General features: G+C 39.7%; 3 protein-coding genes across 7 annotated transcripts; all 3 read right to left on the bottom strand.

The window, feature by feature from the left end:
- Nucleotides 1–1,185: 1,185 nt before the first annotated feature.
- On the bottom strand, nt 1,186–3,832 carry LOC103439877 (putative RING-H2 finger protein ATL21B). Its single transcript, XM_008378509.4, has 2 exons — nt 3,074–3,832; nt 1,186–1,783 (listed from the first exon to the last, which is right to left on the bottom strand). Exons 1-2 carry the CDS (start codon nt 3,771–3,773, stop codon nt 1,383–1,385), a joined length of 1,101 nt encoding a protein of 366 aa, XP_008376731.3. The 5' UTR covers nt 3,774–3,832; the 3' UTR covers nt 1,186–1,382.
- A 4,609-nt stretch (nt 3,833–8,441) lies between these two features.
- On the bottom strand, nt 8,442–8,777 carry LOC103439879 (uncharacterized). The gene has a single exon (XM_008378510.4). The coding sequence runs from the start codon at nt 8,775–8,777 to the stop codon at nt 8,442–8,444; it is 336 nt and encodes a 111-aa protein (XP_008376732.1).
- Nucleotides 8,778–9,791: 1,014 nt separating this feature from the next.
- LOC103439880 (glutamate synthase [NADH], amyloplastic-like) lies at nt 9,792–20,847 on the bottom strand. 5 transcript variants are annotated; one of them, XM_008378511.4, is made up of 22 exons: nt 19,973–20,847; nt 19,754–19,873; nt 19,065–19,178; nt 18,631–18,783; nt 18,399–18,499; nt 18,208–18,304; nt 17,611–17,720; nt 17,376–17,479; nt 17,028–17,207; nt 16,591–16,934; nt 16,420–16,490; nt 15,873–16,342; nt 14,907–15,776; nt 14,661–14,815; nt 14,394–14,555; nt 12,663–14,240; nt 12,103–12,321; nt 11,715–11,983; nt 11,305–11,610; nt 10,923–11,190; nt 10,531–10,788; nt 9,792–10,430 (listed from the first exon to the last, which is right to left on the bottom strand). In XM_008378511.4, the coding sequence occupies exons 1-22, from the start codon at nt 20,291–20,293 to the stop codon at nt 10,137–10,139; spliced, it is 6,564 nt and encodes a 2,187-aa protein (XP_008376733.3). In that variant the 5' UTR covers nt 20,294–20,847; the 3' UTR covers nt 9,792–10,136. The 5 variants fall into 5 exon arrangements, with proteins under 5 accessions (XP_008376733.3, XP_070681101.1, XP_070681105.1 ...); XM_070825000.1 differs by having other exon boundaries at nt 12,103–12,318; nt 19,973–20,836; XM_070825004.1 differs by lacking the exons at nt 18,399–18,499; nt 18,631–18,783; nt 19,065–19,178; nt 19,754–19,873; nt 19,973–20,847 and adding an exon at nt 18,087–18,147 and having other exon boundaries at nt 18,230–18,262.
- Nucleotides 20,848–21,008: the final 161 nt, after the last annotated feature.

Below are 21,008 nucleotides of genomic sequence, written 5' to 3'. Positions count from 1 at the left end.
GCATTTGTTTGGATCGTTAATCCATATTTCTTGTTCGGCATAGTCTATACGCGGGAGAGCAAACTGTCCAGAATAAGGAAGGGTGAGAATTGTTTAGTTGGTGTTGTCACAGGACAGTTCAAAACCGGGATAGGAGAATGACTCTGGCCCCTTTTTTTTGTATCCCAAACGGGAATTCGATGACCGGCATGGATGGAGCCAATGAAGGTTCACTGGGGGCAAATGCCCCTAGTCAAGTAATTCGTTTGTTAAGTTGCAAACTACAATTATATAACATACACGGATTATCATTGAAGAAAATGTATGTATCTAATATCTAACATATATTCATTCTACTTATACTCCATATCAAATATTATATGAGCAATAGTGCTCTTGTTCTGTCATTCAAACTGAAAAAAATCCTCTCTCGCCTATCATGTGCTTATATTTTTCTCATCACTTTGCCACTTTCCACTACTATATTGAAGTTGTGATACATCATCATTTGAAACCATCCTTAATATCATATTGCGTATAACCATACTATAATAAGGTTTTTTTAGTTATTTTCGGTTACCCCCACTAGAAGAAATTTCTGGTTTCGTCCCTGATGACCGGCTTGCCGACACCGCAAATATACGCCTCCATGCAATTTGTAAGCTGCTTGCAAGGTATGAGGATGACATGAAGAAGAGGAGGATGGAGAAGAAGGGCAAGATTACTCTGGGAATATTCATTTTTTTGTGGGACAGCAATTGATGCTTGAAAATTGGAAATTGGAATATGGGTAGCAGGGCATACTTCCAATATATATTGTATTAGATCATAGTTGACTTTATAGAATAAAGGCCAAGTCTTCATTCGCTCTTCAATTTTTTTATTTTAATTTAATTTTAAACTCTGTAGACTACAGATTTGATCGAATATGAAGGAGATGATCTTCTGTTTTTTCTGAGTAATTTTCGGCGTACTTAGAACTCCATCATATAGTATTGTTATTATATATGTGCGTAAAAGTGCTATATATACATATATCAATTGTCGTTCATTCATATTATCCTATAATGTTGCTATTCTACAATGAAATGCCTGTTTTTCTTCCCTACTTTCTCAAGTTATCTTTTGAGATGGGAAGACAATAATTGTGGCCGTGGTTGTTTGATGATTGAGGCCTGGTGATTCACTGACTGTAAAACCTTGAGATACACCGGTAAATCTAGCACTTTTTTCTTTTCTTTTCTTTTTTTTTTGGTAAAGGAAGAAACATAATCTTTCATCATACAAATAAATAGAGAGAAAAAAGAAAACAGAAATTATGCACAAATTGCGGGGAGAATGGGTAGAAGATTTTCCAGAAAAATGTGATGGCACATGCATTAAAACTTCACGTATGAACTATATCACGGTGGAGAATTTCGACAAATAGGGCAAGTAGCATTCATTTGAAGCCATTCATCAATGCAATCTGCATGGAAGCAATGTTGACATTTGGGGATGGTCTTCAATGTCTCCTTGGGCTGGTACTCGGACAAGCATATTGGGCACGTGCTGTTGTCGGGCTTTGGTAAGCGCCGGCTTTCGCCGAGGACTATTTTCGGGTAGGCCTCGAGCCTTGGTTTATCGAGGCCCCTGGCGATGGTGGGCTGCGAAGCCGCTGCGGAATTAAATTCAGGCAGAGTTCTGCGCCCCCTTGTGAAAGACTTGACCTTGCCAAAGGCGCAACACAAAACCCCCAAAACGCACATGAGTCCTGGCACTCCAACTCCAACAGTAATAGCATAGCGTGCGCTCCTTGGGATTCCTGATCGAATTAGCAATACAGATTTCGATTAGATTAAGATGTTGTAAACGATTGAGAGAAAGTGAAATAGAGATTAGACACATGCATGCAAACACAGGCCCAATCATGTTGGGTTCTAGGAGTATTCAAGCTCGGGTGTACATAAGTTGTTTTAGTCAACTAACCTAACTCGCATCATCTATACAGTCGTAAATTTTGTTGATTGACATAACTCATAAGATAAAAAACTTGTATAGGTAGCATCAAGCACATGGGGTACCGGGGAAGTTTTCCACAGTAGTACGAGACTATGTTTTTGACCTCTCTCACCCTTATATTGACCTTATTGATGTGAGAGTTGTTCTAATCACAACTATTTACAAATTTCTTAGAATATAATGCACTAGATAAAACTTCCTAAAGACAGTAGTTTAAACCCGAAACGCAAGTTGAAGAGTGAGTCTAACCACAATCCACCACTTGCATATAATGTCGAGTTTACACTGCCAAATCCAACTCTTTGCGCGTATGGAGGTGTTGACGAAATAGGGTTTAGTGGCCGGCTCTAATGGGCAAAAGGTCAACTTAACCGAAAGCTATGATGGTATGAACTTATGATTGCAGTCTGGAAAGCGTAGAACGCACTTCCAACCGAGGAAGAGTCTAGCGCTTACAATTCCAACTTCCCACTTATCTCCAAAAAATTGCCAATCAATCACAACCTTAGTAAAATCAAATTGTAGACCACGCCCATTAAAATCCAAAGACAAATGAGTCATGACATAAAAGTCAATGCAGATGAGTTAGGCACATATATACTAACATTTTTTCAACTATTTTATGATTACAATTTATAATTATAATCATTCGATGAAGTCACATATGAATGCAACAAAATTAATTCTTAAACTATATATTAATGAATTGAGCTATGATATCGTCACTATACGATAAATGCACGCCCACAACTTTTGAGCATTCAAAAAAATTTTACGATTAGAAGCACAATTTTTTAACGTCTAGATATCATCAACGATTAAAAGTCACTTATGCGAGCAGAGATAACTGCTCCTACCAAAATCCTTAGCGCTAACACCTCATAATTTGTACTATATAAACAAGTTTTTTGAGCATAAAACTGACTTGAAAAGAATCGAACTCTGACAGTATATGGAAGGAACAAATGTTTTACCGGCCGGTAAAGCTGTATGATGGAGCATGAGCATGTTGTTTGAAAACTTAAAAATAAGAAAACAACTACAGCTAATTAATCAGGAGCTAGGAGCAGTAATAAGGAGATTAATCAATTACCTCGTTGAGGAAGTCTTGAGCAAACAACTTGATGACTGGAATTACTCTTAAACCCACACCGGCCACCACGTGCGGCGCAACTGCCACACCCTGGCCTGTCCCATGCGAGCCGGAGATTGCCAGTCGGGTCCGACGACATCAACTCCTCATACAACGGGAATTCAACCGGAACAACAAACGTACCGATTGGATCGCATGTTGATGTGGACGCCAAGTAATTAATCACCACCGGAGAAGTGGTAGCAAATACAGTGTACGTAGAGCCACTCATGCAAGCAATAGGGTTTAATGTGTATTTCAAATAATTCAACGAGCAATTAAAGTAAGTGAAACTTTCATTTGTCACACCGTAAAATGGAGAGCCCGACAGATTGAGGGACAAAATTCGTTGTGCGAGGCATTTGTTTGGATCGTTAATCCATATTTCTTGTTCGGCATAGTCTATATCGTGGAGAGTGAACTGTCCGGAATAAGGAAGGGTGAGGATTGTTTGGCTGGTGTTGTCACAGGACAGTTCAAAACCGGGATAGGAGCATGACTCTGGCCCCTTTTTTTGTATACCAAACGGGAATTCGATGACCGGCTCGCCGACGCCGCAAATATCCGCCTCCTTGCAATTTTCTAAGCTGCTTGCAAAGTATGAGGATGACAAGAAGAAGAAGAGGATGAAGAAGGACAAGATTGCTCTGGGAATATTCATTTTTTTGTGGGGCAAAACTTGATGCTTGAAAATTGGAAATTGGAGATTGGAATATGGATAGCAGGGCAGGCACAGATGCTATACACTTCCAAAATATATATTGCATTATATCATATTTGACTTTGTAGAATAAAGGCCAAGTCTTCATTCACCATTCAGTTTTTTAATTTTAATTAATTTTTAAACTCTGTAGATTAGATTTAAAGGAAAACTAATAAAGAAAACTTAAAAACTTTGAGTTTTATTGATAAGGACAAAATAAAGGGTAAAGTAAATAGTATCAGGTTTGACTTTTTAGTGTAAAAATATAATTTTTTGTTAAAATAAACAGTAGGCGTTTCGTTAAAACTCCTATTAAATAGATATGAAGGCGATGACGACATGGAACTCTTCTATTTGTCAGAGTAATTTTCGGTGTACTTTAAACTCCATCACATATATAGTGTTGTTATTATATATGTAGTAAAATGATATATATATATATATATATATATCAATTGTCGTTCATTTATATGATAACATGTAAAATAATACATAATAACATAAAAATTTGAAGTACATAAAATATTTTCTTATTTTTGGACGGTTATGATGGTGACCAAATTGAGTGCCCACGCAGGATCAGGATTCGATGGGAAAAGTAGAGAAATTTGGGGCTTCCTCACTGCATCACTCTTTTGCCAGTAAACACCGACCTGTTCAAAAGGTTTAGAGGTGGTCTATTGACTCGAATCATGTGGAAAACACTGTATGGTTTTTTTAATTGAAACCAAAATATAATAAAGCTGTGATATTATTGTCTTTTACCACAAATACTGCGTACGTAGGTTTAAGCCAATAATGGCTGCTTGATTAGGATACTAATTTGACATTTGAACTTGACATACTCTACTAATTAAATTAAACAAGAATTAAAGCTTGCATTATTGATTTTTTTTATAATATATTAGAAAGTCCGGTATAGAATGGCAGCTATTCTTCTGATATATGAAATTTGGAATTGACTTGCTCCACTTAATACTGCCATATCCGTAACTGTTGTTAATACAAAACTAACGGCCTTTCAACTATAATTTCTCTATGGCTGGTTTGTAAGAGCTACATATTTTAATACCCTTAATATAACCTTTACTATTTTCTCTTATCAATACTCATATATAAATGATTAATCGTAATATTTATCAGATAAATAAATCTGATTAGATATACAAATATCATGTCATCAAGTTTGTATATTCTCGAATGAGTACAACATAGATGACTTGACAAGTCCTATAAAACCATCACACCAATATTACTCATGTGACATGCCCAAGAATCTCCCGTTACCTAAATGGTCTTAAAGATCGATGCAAATAATTACAATGTTATGAGTTTCATATCAAATCATCTTGGATCAATCTATAGTTGAGATGTGTTGTATTTTGCGTCATGTCGAGGCATGCACAGCTTGAAATGGTCAAGCTATATATTCAAAGGATTAGACCGATCAATATATAGAGCTACAGCCAGTTGAATTATATCAAATAAAATTATAGATTGATGAAATCCAACGGTTGGTGGTTACATGTCACAGACATAGTACACCATCATGACCAATGGCAAAATGGGGATGACGACGTTCGCGTGTGAGATTAGGTTGCTACCTGGGACGGGACGGGACGGAACGGAGTGAGACGAGGCGTTCAGTCCCACGTTTGGTGCGTCTAAAACGGGTGGAACGCGCTGTTTCACGGGACGAATTTTGGGTGAATTTTCGTTCTGCCTCACCCCTTGGAACAACTTGTTCCACATCCGTGGAACACAAAATTATAACCTCTCTGTCTTCTTTTTCTTCCTCGTTGTTTCCATCCAAGGACATCTTTGCTCCTTCTCCGTTTCGTCCCATTCTGTTCCATCCCGTCCCGTCCCATTTTGTTCCGTTATGTCTTGTTCCGTCTGCATACCAAACGATACTTAGGGCACGGCTCACTGTGGCACTCCTGTTAGCAGCAGGACTTGTTCAAAGGAATATATGGCTGAAAAGTAAATACAAAACAAGTAGTTTAAAAATATATATTATCTTTTAGATTAACGATTGTTTAATCAAAAGCGAATGATTGCTCCTGAATTATAAATCATGTGGCATTTGGTTATGCAAAAATTATATGGCACTTGCTTTTAGATTAATAATATTATGGGTTCGCATTTGATTCAGCTAGCCTACCATTGCTTATAGACTTGGAAAGAACCAAAGACCGAACCATATGTCTGAAAACCTGAAACATGCAGCATAATATATAAAGTCAAGAGCATACACATAGGAAAAAGGACCAGGGGACCCGTGCTAGACAAAATCATAGTTTCAGGTATAAGATACTATCATTACTTTCTGAATAATTAGACATTAAACCAATAATCGCAGTGAACCAATTGTTGCAAATTCTAAGGTGGGTAGAACCAACTTTCTCTTACCTATAATTTAAATTAGGTGGTGCTACTCATACATATTTTTTTACCTCATACACCCCTCTCAATTATGACCGTCGAACATTGAATGAATAAAAGAATATCAAATGACATAAATTAACAAGAGGTATGTGAAAAAAAAAAAAAATTTGATGTATGGATAGCATCACCATTTAAATTTGTTACCCGTTTTCAACTTCTTATGTTAAGAGTTCAGTTGACCCCAAAGGAAAGAACACTCTTTTTTAGGATGATGAGGGGTTTTTCTACAGTAGATTAATGTGGTGAATGCGAATTTGGAAATATCATGGGGCTCCATTGAGTTGTGTAGCACCACTTCAAGAATATAACACCATTTGATTTAAAATCTGTAAATTAATTATTTGGAGGTAGTCGTACCTAATATACTAAGAGGAGGCTATCCAGAACCCTAAATGATGAGTACTAACAATTGAAAGTACTATCATTGTTACTCATTGAGGACTTGCTTGGAAATTTTTTAAAATGACTGAAAACGTTTTTAAAGAAATATTTTTGAATTTCAAAAATATTTAAAATGTGTGTAAACCTTTTCGTAGCGTGGCATGTCAATGGCTTGTCACGTCTGACGGTGATCTCCTAGAGGGTCGCGCTGCCGATAGACTTTGATCCTAAAGGTTCGAGTCATAGCATACGTGTGGGGACTTGAAGGGTGGTAAACTATTCCTAAACTGCGCCAACTCAGGGAGAAATATGGTAGAGGCACCCGACGGTTGGGGCTAGTTTGAGGCTCCTGTTAGTAAAGATGTTGCCAATACAAAACATAAAGGTGCGAGCCTCCACGGAGCAGCTGTCGATGTGGATCTTAATGGCAGTAATAGAGATCCACACAAGGACCTCGAGACGATATTACAAACATCGCATTCAACATGTATCCCACTTTTCTAGACGTGCCATCATATACAACGTATTACGTGCAGCGGGTGTATACAAGATTTTTGGCCATCTAAAGGCTGAAACGTTTCGGCTTCAAGTTTCTTCATTCTTGGTTTCATCTGGTGTCGTTTCGAGTTAATTTAGCTCATCAAAACAAACAAGGCCAAATTGAATAAATGATATGTAATCATAAGGTATTAGGAAAATAGCCCATGTGCTAAAAAAGTTCGGATTTAAACCCCTGTGAGGTATTCCGTTAGCAAATTTTGTTTAAAAGTGATTTTTTCGTTAACTATCTGTTAATACATAGGTAAAATTGTACTTTGACTTGTGTACCTTCTACTTCTCTCCCCTTCTTCTTCACATCCCACCAAAGTAAAACACGAATCAGATAAACTTTCCTATCATCTTCCAGATCCAAGGAAAACCTTAAAATTGTTCATCTTACACATTGAACCTCAATTTAATTGGAAAACAAAAGTTACCCAAATTATTAATCAAAGTCACATGCACACATATGTTCTGTAGAAACGAGCTAATAATTTGATTAAGTTTACTAAATCAGAAACAAAGAGAGAACAAAATCAATCCCATAAACTTTATCCCCCCCCCCCTCTAAATTGTTTGATTGATCACTCTCTACTTTCTTGGACTTTCTAGGCAACCAAACAGGAAGATAGAAAATTTCACATCTAATATATCACACCTCTGCGAAAATGGAGATTTCCTCCGTTACATACACGAATTCGAGAACAAAACACCCCAAAAGGCCGTAATTGTTCGAATAACAAAAAGCCAAGCTGAGACGGCTTTGATTTCCTCGGAAGTCGCCCAAAATCGCATCAGAATCAGGGGTTAAAAAAAACCCCAATTGTGGAAAACTCACGTAAGCGCACCCACGGAGACACAGTGGCCACCATGGTTTCGATGGTAGTTATGTGGAAAACTGAAAATTGTCTCTCCTTTTTCTCTTGCGTGAAGTGAGTTTGGAGGTTGCATAAGAAAGAGTGAAGTGAGTTTGGAGGTTGCGTAAGAAAGATACAGGAAGAAGAAGGTGCACATGTCAAAGTACAATTTTATCCATGTGATCATTTATCCAAATTAGCCAAACAAACAAATAACCAGAGATTTCGATCAACAATGTTTATTGGGTACCCATGTTTTTATTTCACTCATCGAATTCCAGATTACAATCAATCAAATCACTGCAACACAAAATTCAAATTAAACAACGAGAAAATTCTCCAAAAAAAAACTCCATAGTATTATGATCATAATACGATCAAATCTGGAGAAAAAGAAAACTCAAAAATCAGAGCAGCGACCGTTTCGCTCCCAATCGCCGAAACGGGTGGGCTCCGGTCCTCTGGGCCCACCGATCTCGCCGGTCTTTTTATTCACAAACCCATCGTCGTTATCATCATCATCATCATCTTCTTCTTCTTCTGCTTGATTTTCGAGTTTTTCTACGATGGGTTCACCTTGCTCCTTGCTGGGTTTTTCGTGCTGGGTTTGCGAGTGCGACGCCGACGAGCACAGGACCCGACTCACCGAGTTGACGCCGGCGCGAGTTAGAGGTTCGGCCGCGGAGATTGTCGGGATGGTCTTTGATGAGAATAGACGGCCCAGATTGATCGCCATCTTTGTTGATTTCTGTCCTTTCTTTCTCTGCGAAAGAGGGACGAAATATAATTAGGAGGCGGAGGGAAAACAATCGTGGTAGACATACGGCGTCGTGTCGTGAAGTCGCAGAGCCACGTGTTAAAAATTTCAAGTATTCAAACTATTTATATTAAAAAAAAACTAAGAAAAAGTTCATAAAAACTTTAATTTTAATAAAAATGAAGAAATGGAGGTATAATGAATAATATTACATAAATATAATTAAAAATAAACAATACCGAGAATATTTTGTTAAAATATTTTTTATATTATAGCATGATGTATTTGATCGTATCTCTGAGACGTTGAAAATTCTCTGGCTGTACCAACCTTGCTTGGTTTAAATGCGAGAGATCATTCCGTCCACTTGCCGGACCACATCATGCGTCATAGACAAGTGAGTTAGGGACAACTTTTGTGTTCGATAGTCAAATCAGGTTATTTCATGTTCCGCTTGACTTCATGTAGTTACAACTTTAATACAAAGATAATGGAAGACAAGTTTTTAAGGAGAGAGGATCTTTGCAGGATTCTCTTTGTGAGGATCTCGAAAAAATTTCAATCACGTTCGTTCATTGTATATTTTGTACTCAGTTTTTATCAGGTATTATTTACATTTGATTTTAAATAAAAGAATTTACAATAATTTCTGATTACGTGATATATAATGAACGAATGTGATTGAAAGATATCCAGAATCCTCACAAAGAAAATCCGACGAGGATCCTCCTGGATTTTTAAGTGGGTTGAATAGTCCATTTGATTCACCTAGAAGACACGAAAACTTGTCTTCCATTCTCTTTGGGCAAAAGTGAGACTAGTGTCGCACTTATTTGTGTCTAACAAATGACGTTGTTCGACAGACATACGTAAGAATTTATCCCTCAATGGGATTGTTATACGAAGGTGGTGTAAAAGCCTAAAAAACAATTAAATCGTTAATTCAGTTTTTACTTCGGCTTTAATTTCTAATTCTGCTCTTAAACATAATAATTTTCGTTATAATAATATTTTTAAATAATTGGTAAAGAACCAAAACTGTACATTTATTCCTTTAATAATTAACCACGCAAAAACACCCGGGTAAAAAATATAAACAAATTATAATTTATTCTAAGACCCTTATACCCAGCTCCCGCTGCAAACTAGTTTGATTTTATAGCCACCAGCTTCTGCTTCTGCTGCTCCTTCCGGCAGCAGCTCCATCACACCGGTGAATCCATGACACGAATCGATTTCGAAAAATCCTTCCGAAACCGAAACGTGCTAATCTCTGTGCGCTTTTTGCTGCTGCTGTTATGGTTCTTTGATAATAATCTTCGATCATCGTCGAGCCATCTATGTCATCACTGTGTGTTTGCTGGTGCCTGTTGGGTTAAGGTCTCGGTGCCTCTTGCCAACATTTTGATGGCTCCCATTGCTGATGGCGTGGTCTTCTTCTTCCTTCGAGAGGTACTTGTCAACCTGTGCAGCGACTTGCCTTCCCTCTGAGATTGCCCACACCACAAGGGACTGACCGCGCCGGCAATCCCCAGCGGCAAATACCCCATCCACATTGGTTGAGAACCGACCATAGTCCGCCTTGTAGTTTGAGCGTTGGTCACGTTCCAAACCCAACTTCTCTGCTACCGTCTGGTGGAACATAACACACAGAAAAACCTAGTGAGCAAAACATGTATTCGAATTTCCAAGAAAACCTGAACGTCAGTGGATAGGAATTCAAAGTACTAACCGCCTCTGGTCCAAGGAACCCCATTGCGAGAAGGACGAGGTCAGCCTCGAGGATCTCCTCAGATCCCTCGATTTCGTTGAATTGGAACCGCCCGGTTTCATCCTTCTCCCATTTGACACGGACCACCTCGAGTCCTTTCAAGGCCCCATTCTCATCTCCCACAAATCTCTTTGTCAGCACTTCATAAGTTCTTGGATCTTTGCCGAACTTAGCTGCAACTTCTTGGTGCCCATAATCCACACGGAATACACGAGGCCACTGGAAATCCAAAGTAAAGAAAGTAAATACAAAAGACGTAAGAATACACTTACAATGTCACAAAACCTGGTTAATCGGCGATCCAAGCAAGAGCGATGTAAGAACAGACAGGCAAGATATTACAGTAATCCAACCTGTGGCCAAGGGTTTCCTGGAGCCCTTTTTCGTGGTGGCTCAGGAAGAAGCTCCAAATTTATGATGTTAGTGCAGCCATGGCGAACGGATGTTCCAATGCAATCAGTGCCAGTGTCACCTCCACCAATTACCACAACTTTCTTGCCCTTGGCAGAGATGTAGTTACCATCCTCAAGATTGCTATCTAGTAAGCTTTTGGTGTTTGCATGAAGAAATTCCATAGCAAAATGTACTCCTGACAGCTCTCGCCCTGGTACGGGAAGGTCCCTGCAAAAACATAACAAGACAAGAAAATAAACTTAACTACTGTTTACCATATTCAGATACTTCCGTAGATGCACGAAGACTATATATCTACAGGATTTATCAAGTGTAAGTTACCTTGGTTTTGTTGCTCCTACTGCTAAAACAATGGCATTGTTCTCCTCTCGAAGGCGATCAAGCGAGTACAAAGGATCGTTTCCAATATTAGCATTAACCACAAAGTTGACACCTTCCTCAGCCATAAGGTTAACCCGCCGTTGAACTATCTCCTTTTTATCAGTCTTCATATTAGGCACTCCATACATCATAAGCCCTCCAATTCTATCAGCACGCTCATACACAGTCACTGTGTGGCCTATTCTGTTTAGCTGATCAGCAGCAGCTAGACCAGCTGGCCCGCTTCCTACAATGGCAACCCTTTTCCTGCAATTATAAGAAAATATCAAACTAATGATTCGTGCACAGAAAATTTGCGAAATAATATTCTGAGACAGAGCATCAATCTTAGGCTGAGAAGAAAACCATACCCAGTTCTCTTTACGGGAGGTCGTGGCACCATCCAACCTTCCTCAAAAGCCTTGTCTATGATGGCACATTCTATGCTTTTGATAGATACAGGATTCTCAATAATACCCAGAACACAAGAACCTTCACATGGTGCTGGACAAACACGACCAGTAAACTCAGGGAAGTTATTTGTCTCGAGAAGTCTCTCTAATGCTTCATGCCACCTATTCTGGTACACCAACTCATTGAACTCTGGTATTTTGTTACCAAGAGGGCATCCAGAGTTCTCCTGCAAATTTAGTTTAGAGAACGTATTCAGTAATCAGTTGAGGTAGTCTGTCCATAACTAGATAATTCTTGAATCTCGATAACAGGTAAAAGAGCCAACAAAAGAGTACAAGTTCTCACCTGATGGCAGAAAGGAGTCCCGCAGTCCATGCAACGGGCTGACTGAGTCTTCACAAGTGGTCCAGGTTTAGTTTCCTCCATAACTTCCTTCCAGTCATTCATCCGAACATTGGGATCCCTATATTGAACGCCCTCGCGCTCATAATAAATAAAACCACGATGTTTAACAGCATCAGTGACCTGAGAAGGCCTTTTCAATGCTTCAGCATCTTCTACCTTCTGCAAAATTCAACCCTCATATAAGAACCTTTTAGATTAAAGAATCCATAGAGATTACCAGGAAGAAAATTCAAAATAATCATATCTCTGTATAAAAATTTTAAACCAATTACGCTTGTAATGATAAGAACACTTTCAGACAAAATGAAACCAAAGTGAATACTACGAAGATCAGAGAATGTATGTTCAAAATATAACTGACATTATACTCGTGAAAACAAATCAGAAGGGCGATTCCCACAAACAAAAATTCTTTTGTTCGTCTGACAAAAAGGAGAGAGGGAAAGAGTCAAGGAGAAGACGTACTCATGCTTATATATAAGGGTAACTGATTCAATTACCTGATTGGATTTCCCATTTAAAGATGCAGCCGCCAACTTCTTAAGTTCTTGAAAGGCATCTTTCTCTTCAAGCTCTGGCTCATCTTCCTCCTTGTGCTCTATAACCTGTTTGGTTTCCTCTTTCATATCTGCAAGAACTCGCTTGTACTCTCTTGGGATAACCTTGATAAACTTAGGCAGAAGATTTTCAAAATCAGCCAGTACTTGAACGGCCAGCAGGCTGTTTGTGTGACGTTGATGTTGTTGTATCATCATTTGAAGAGTCAGAATATCTTCTTCTTCAAGTGTATCAAGATCTACAAGCTCAGGATTACATCGAGACCGAAATTGTCCATCCACGTCATAAACATAGGCAATACCACCACTCATACCAGCAGCAAAGTTCCTGCCAGTTTTCCCGAGCACAACAACAGTGCCACCTGTCATGTATTCACAGCCATGATCACCAACACCCTCGACAACTGCCTTAGCCCCCGAATTGCGAACACAAAATCTCTCTGCTGCCATTCCATTGAAGTATGCCTCACCACTAGTGGCACCATATAAAGCTACATTACCGATGACAATATTTTCTTTTGGGTCAAACCTGCTTCCCTTGGGAGGATAAACTACAATCTTTCCACCAGACAAACCTTTACCAACATAATCATTACTGTCACCCTCAAGCTCAAGCATGATTCCAGAGCACAAAAATGCTCCAAGACTCTGTCCTCCACTTCCACTAAATTTGATATGAATGGTGTCAGCAGGAAGCCCAGCCCTGTTGTAACGTTTTGTCACCTCGTGGCTAAGCATTGTACCAACGGCACGGTTCACATTGCAAATTGGTGTCTCAAAATATACAGGAAGAGCTTTTTCCAAAGCAGCTTTAGACATAGAAATTAGCTTGTGATCAAGAGCCATATCCAAGCCATGGTCTTGTTTCTCAACACAATATTGTGCAGCTCCAGGCCGAAGGTCTGCGGCAGGTCGAAGTAACAAAGATAGATCAATATTGTCAAGCTTCTCATTGTTTTTAGTCACTTCTCTATCAACTTCAAGCATATCTGAACGACCAACCATCTCATTTATGGTACGGAAACCAAGCTGCGCCATTATCTCTCTGAGTTCCTCAGCAATCATAAAGAAAAAATTAATAACATGTTCAGGTTCTCCAGCAAACTTCTCACGAAGTACTGGATCTTGAGTTGCGATACCAACAGGACATGTGTTCTTGTGGCACTTCCGCATCATAATGCAGCCAAGGGTTATGAGAGGTGCAGTGCTGAAGCCAAACTCTTCCGCACCAAGAAGTGTAGCTATGGCAACATCTCTTCCAGTTTTTAGTTGGCCATCAGTCTGGAGAGTAGTGCGGCCACGAAGATCATTAGAAACCAAGGTTTGATGAGTCTCAGCCAAACCAAGTTCCCATGGAAGCCCTGCATTCTTAATTCCTGTCCATCTAGAGGCCCCTGTGCCTCCATCGTGTCCAGAGATCAAAACATGATCAGCATGCCCCTTCACAACTCCACTAGCAACTACTCCCACACCTGCTTCCGATACCAACTTGACACTAATTCGAGCTGCTGGGTTAGCATTCTGCATATCAATAGAACAGAATCAACATCTAAATTAACCATGCATTGCTCCAGAAGCAGTAGATGCAAAATCATTCATCCATTTAAAGGGAGTTAAAGAGGACAGCAGGGGCATAGAGCAGTTTATAGGATCCATTACAAAAACAGAACATACCTTAAGATCATGAATTAATTGGGCAAGGTCTTCAATCGAGTAGATATCATGATGGGGAGGTGGACTGATAAGACCCACACCAGCAGTAGAATTCCTGGTGACAGCAATGTCTCCAATAACCTTGTGTCCAGGAAGCTCACCTCCTTCACCAGGCTTGGCACCCTGTGCAAGACAAATAAGTTCAGTTTATGTTTAACTCCAAGAAACATTTAATGTAGGAACATCGGGGAAAATAGAAGAAAAATCCGAGGTCCAGTGTATAGATACCTGAGCCATTTTTATCTGGAGTTCATCAGCATTCGTCAGATAGTAACTTGAAACTCCAAATCTCCCACTGGCAACCTGCTTAATTGCACTCCTCTTTGGATTCCTTGAACCATCTGGAAGAGGCTCCATACGAGATGGCTGCTCACCTCCCTCACCTTTTGGAAGGAAAAAAAATCATTAGCAATATAAAAAAAGCGATAGTTGATGTATTAGAAAAAATCCCAAGTAAAGATTTGAGAAACAAACCTGTATTTGACTTTCCTCCAATTCTGTTCATAGCAATGGCCAGTGTACTATGCGCTTCCAATGATATTGATCCATAACTCATAGCACCAGTACAGAACCGTTTAACAATCTCGCTAGCAGGTTCCACTTCATCCAAGTGAATCTGCTGCTCTGTGTTTTTAAATCTCAAAAGACCGCGGAGATTGCAGGCTTTATTTAATTCATGAATAAGCTTGGAGTATTCTTTATATGCAGCAACACTGTTAGTTCTGGCAGCCTCTTGAAGTTTTGCTATAGCAACAGGATCGTTTAGGTGTACCTCACCACCTTTTCTCCAATGGTAATCCCCAGGATTTGGTAGTGCTACAGCTTCTGCACTTCCTGGAGGATAGCTTCGAGAGGGAAATGCCAATTCGTGCATATGAAGTTCGTCGTGAGCTAGCATCTCGAATGTTGCACCCTCAACTCTACTAGGGGTTCCTGCAAAGCACCTCTCAATTACTTCAGATGAAAGACCCAAAGCTTCAAAAATCTGTGCACCCTTGTAAGAGGCCAAAGTAGAAATCCCCATCTTGGCAAGAACCTTCATCATTCCATATGTGCTTGCTTTGAAGTACTTTTTAACCAATTCATCTTTGGAGTATATTGCACCATTAGCTATTGGTGGAATCTTTCCGTCCACCTGCAGCCTCCAAATGGCCTCTATAGCCAAGTAAGGGCAGATAGCATCTGCACCAAAACCAACCAGTGTACAGAAATGGTGAACTTCACGTGGCTCAGCAGATTCAATTATCAACCCCACTTGTGTGCGTTCAAGGTTTTTAACTAGATGTTGATGAACAGCGCCAACAGCCAAGAGGGAGCTTACTGCAACGCGCTTTGGGGAGAAGGCTACACATTGAAACAGAAACAAGTGAGTAAAACATAGTTTTCAATTAAGTACTTAATATTTCAAACTCAATGGTAAAATAACTAAACAGGCCATACCTCTGTCTGAAAGAACAAGAGTGGTGTATCCCTTCTTTATTGCTTCATGTGCGTCAGAACAAATCCTATCCAAGGTTTCCTCCAATCCTTCCCTACCACGTCCCTTGGAATAAGTTATATCAAGAACTTTACAGCGCCAACCTCTATAGTTCATTTTCTTGATTGCTTCCATTTCATCAATGGTTAAAAGAGGACCTTTGAGTGAGAGACGATGACATTGTTCTTCGGTGGTTTCTGTCAAAGCACCCTCTGGACCAATCATGCATTCCATAGAAGTGACCACCTTCTCTCGAATGGGGTCAATTGGAGGGTTTGTTACTTGAGCAAACATTTGCTTGAAATACTCAAAGGTAAGCTTTTCTCTCTTAGACATAACAGCCAATGGGGTATCATTTCCCATCGACCCAAGAGCCTCTACGCCATCTTTTGCCATGGGAAGCAACAACATTTCCAAGGATTCAACTGTATAACTGTACAATGTATATATTTCAGTTACATGAAAGTCAAAAAGGCTATAACATAGGTAAGCCAAGGAAGAACCACATACCCAAAAGCTTTCAGCGGTGCCAATAAACCATGGATTCCCATGTTTTCCATGGTTTCATCATTAGTAGATGCCTAGAAGACAAATGATATATAAAAGTTGGAATCAACCACATAAAAAAATCTAAGAAAAAAACAACAAAGGCAACTTGCATATATAGTTAAGTCAACTTACAGGAATAACTCCAGCTATGGACGGAGGGACCCTGTCAGATTCATGAACAGAATCTACAATGTCCTTGAGCTCAATCTTTTGCCTTTGAAGCCACTCCGCATACGGCCTTGCCAAAGAATATTGCTGCTTCAACGCTTCATCATCCACCACAACGTGGTTCTCAAAGTCCACCAAAAGCATCATTCCAGGGTTAAGTCTTCCTTTCCTGCTGACATCTTCCGGTGGAATGTCTACGACGCCAACTTCACTGGCCATAATAACCCGTCCGCTGTGAGTGACGTAAAATCGACCAGGTCTGAGTCCATTACGATCCAGTGTAGCTCCCAAATAGCGGCCATCAGTAACTGAAACAATTATTTGTTAGCACGAAAGTACACAAAAATAGTAACTGATGTAAATGTATTACCGAGTCCAAAACTATTTAGAGCATATATTACATGATATGAGAGCTGGCCCATCCCATGGCTCCATGAGAGATGAGAAATACTCATACAGGGCTTTCCTATCCGGGTCCATGTTCTTGTCATTTTGCCATGCTTCAGGAATCATCATCATGATAGCTTCGGGGAGGCTTCTTCCAGCTTGAACCAGAAGTTCAAGGACAGCATCAAAAGCTCCTGCATAATGGAACAGCGTTGTACAGTCAGACACTAAAAAAAAGGGACAGATAACCTATTACGCTCTTGTAATTTTCCATTTAGTGAGAAAGCATATACTGATTTATCCTTGTATTTAAAATAATACAGAGGTGCATGCGCATGCTAACTCAAATTTTATAAACTCACCTGAATCTGAAGAACTGGCGTCCACAATGGGTAAAAGTTTTTTTAAATCATTTTCTGATAGACCAAGTTCCTTACACTTCAGCAGTCCCTCGCGTGCCTTCATCCTGAGTACATTTTACAAGAACATCAGGCAATTACAACATCCAATATTGACAAGGGCACCAGGCACACAAATCATCAAATGAATGAGCAGAAAAGTATTGTACAAAATCCACTTTCAACTAAAAAAACATACCAGTTAACATTTCCTCTGAGGGTGTTGATTTCACCATTGTGGCCAATGACACGCATAGGCTGAGCACGATCCCAGCTGGGAAAGGTATTTGTTGAGAATCGAGAGTGTACCTGCACAAATAATCAAAAGAACAAACATTATCATGTACAATTCCATATTCTTTATTCATAACATGGAAACCCGATGCTAAAAACCACACACACAAAATTGTCTTCAGACAGCTCCAGTAAAAACCATACTGCAGCAAGTACAGTTTAAAATCCTAAGCTATACTTCGACCAAATACTATTTCCGTTCACCACTCATTCGTAATTTTCATCCTCAACAACTGATCATAGAGAGCACTGCACCAAGTTTCTGCAAACATGATTTACTTGATAATGAGGTTTCTTACCAACTCACCCAATGCATCCAATCCAGCATCCAATTTCAATCAGTAATCAAGGGAGTGGAAGAACTTAAGAAAGCATTCAAACCTCAATGCCTCAGAAGTCATTCCTCAACCTTGCACCTCTTCAGTTACTGGTTGTTCCCACGCTGTTTGTGGAGCATGGAGTTAGTGGAGAAACAAAACAAGTGAATGGATAAAATATTTACCAGGGCCATGTAGCTCGTAAACCTTTCATTGCCAAGATCTGCATAATAATAACCCTTCAGCTGAACGGGCTTCAGCTGACCTTTGTAAACAACAGTCCTACATAAAATCAAGAAACAGAATGAATTAAATGATCGCATAAATTATAAAACTTTGTGAAAAAGAAAACATGCTAGATATCTAAAGAACAAACCTTGAGGACAGCGAACATATATAAAAGTCCTTAGCACCACCGTGTTCAAGGTTTAATGCAGCTCGGATAGCAACCATTGACAGCCTTCTTAGTATGTACATCTGAGAGGAAGGAAGTGCAAAACAGAATCATACTATTAGGTAAATACAAAATTAAACTACTCGTTTTTTTTGTCTATAAAACAACTCCGCATAGACCTCAAATGGTTGATTTACAACATGGGAAAAAATACCTGTCGTTCGAAATCAACTTTTGACTTTGGGGTCGCAGTAAGGAACACTTGCTCAATAACAGGTTCAGTCTGCAAAGCAGAATTCCCCAAGTCTGAGTTATCTGTTGGAACAGATCGCCACCCCAGAACAGTGTGTCCAAGGGACTCTGCAACCTGAAAACATATGAACAATATTCACATAAATGCCATCGGACAAGAAATTAACACTATTACACTAAAAAGGTCGACCTAAACAACACATGGACATGCAAGAACAAAATGACACAAACAAATTAAGCATTCTGCAGGACAAGTGCATACCGTGCAATAAGAAATTATATGAAATTATTCCCTTTTCATTTGTACATTTGGCTAAGCAACTATAACAAATGTATTGAGTTCAACAAAAGTGGTAAAGCTCAAATTGACGTGCGTCAATGGAATCAGAAGATTACCTTTGCAAATACTCTTTTGCTTTCTTCTCTTCGGCTCTCAGATGTGGGCAAGAAGAACATTCCAACAGCGTACTCCCCTGCCGGTGGAATATCAAACCCGGCATCTTTGGTTACCTGAAAAACAGCAACCCAATAATTATCAGTGCTAGGTATGCAGAACTTGGTAACAGTTAAGGTTTTTATTTTATTTTTTTCTGATTAGCTTAAAAAATTACCTTTTTCACAGAAAATTACCAAGCACATCAAATATATGAAAACAAAAACAAATTAAAATTAAAATCTGAACAGAACCAGAAATTTCAAAAAGAACAAAGCTTGGCTGCTTAAAAAAATGCAAGAGCTCCCACTCTCACTCAATAACAACTTGACAAGTGTCCAAGTTGTTTGTTCAAGTTTTAATTTTCCAAATTTTTCGAACACTTGTCAAGTTATTATTTGGTGAGAGCAAAAGCTTTTGTTTTTTTTAAGCAGCCAAGTTTTATTCCAAAAAATGACATGATTTATAAAGACCTTACTTTATAAAACGATATTCTATTCTAGACTATGAGAAAATTTATATACAGTTACGAGCACATGACCAACTGACTAACCAACATCGGATATTTAATATCATTAGAACCCGCCAAAATTAATGCAAAAAGTAAATAATAAATAAATAAATATTCCAAAAAGTTACAGATAATCCTCACCTCCTTGTAGAAGTCGTGCGGAACACCGACGAGAATCCCAGCTCCATCACCGGTATTCGTTTCACACCCACACGCTCCTCTGTGCGTCATCCGCACCAGCATTTCAATTGCATCCGTAATCTAAAAAAAAAGCCCAAAAATAAATAAATAAAACGACATCAAAACGCGCGTTTAGCAATTTTCAATTTCTTACGAGAATAAACAAACGCGACGGCGTACCGTTTTGCGGCTGCCTTCGCCGGACAATTCGGCGACGAAGCCGACACCACACGAGTCCTTATCGAACGACGGGTCGTATAGCCCGAGGGGCTTCTCTGGAACGGCGGAGAGCATGTTGCGCACGACGACTCGGAGCTTCGGCGAGCGACCGGGACCGTCGGAGCGCCACAAATGGAGCCTCTCGGATCCGGACGCCCTCAATCTGGTCCCGAAGAACTTCTTGGCCAGAGCCTTGCATGATTTCCGGGAAGGAGAGCAGGACGGCAGGAGCGACGGTTTGGTTCGGAGCTGAACGACGGAACCGCCAGTGCTCGCCAACATTATTCAGAAATAGAATCGGATTGGATTCCGATTATTTGAGCGAGTATGTAACAATGATTATACAGAATATATATATATATATATATATATATATATATATATATAATGACTTAGTCAAATATGTGCTTAGAATCTGAGTCGTTTCAGGAATCTTAATCCCGTATTCGAGAGTTTGATTAGGAGACTAACACAGGATTTAGATCCAGAGTAAAAGAGAGACTGAGGTTTTCCTCTAAGATCTGAAGACGACACCGTTTCGAGACTGGGGAGGAGAAAGACTGGAAGAGGGAAGGGGGAGAAAAGGTCAACAAATTCGCCGGTGTTTTCTATGCCCTGCTACGTCCTGGTGTCGATTTTCCCAGAAAGTAAGCGAGAAAGTGATTTTCCCGGAAAATAGTGAGAGAAAACTGAGAGAGGGAGGGGGAGGGAGAGGGAGGGAGGCAGCGCAAACAGGGAAACGGGCGGCCCTTTCAGCTTTTGGGTTTCTACGAGGAGAGGCAGGGCGGTGGTTTTATAGAGAAATCAGACACAGGTTTTCTAGAGAGAGAAAGAGTGAAAGGCGCAGAGTGATGTAGAGAGAGAAAAATACCGGGAGCGTGGGGACCACAGGAAGGGGAAGGATGGGCCCGGGGTTTAAACTAGGGGTGGGTTCAAAAAACCGAAAACCGAAAAAAACCGAAAACCAAACCGAACCGAAACCGAAAAAACCGAACCG

Source organism: Malus domestica, chromosome 07 (assembly GCF_042453785.1).
Source record: "Malus domestica chromosome 07, GDT2T_hap1".
Taxonomy (NCBI): domain Eukaryota; kingdom Viridiplantae; phylum Streptophyta; class Magnoliopsida; order Rosales; family Rosaceae; genus Malus; species Malus domestica.
The sequence above is the reverse complement of the archived record's forward strand: the minus strand, read 5'-3'. Positions and strand labels throughout refer to the sequence as shown.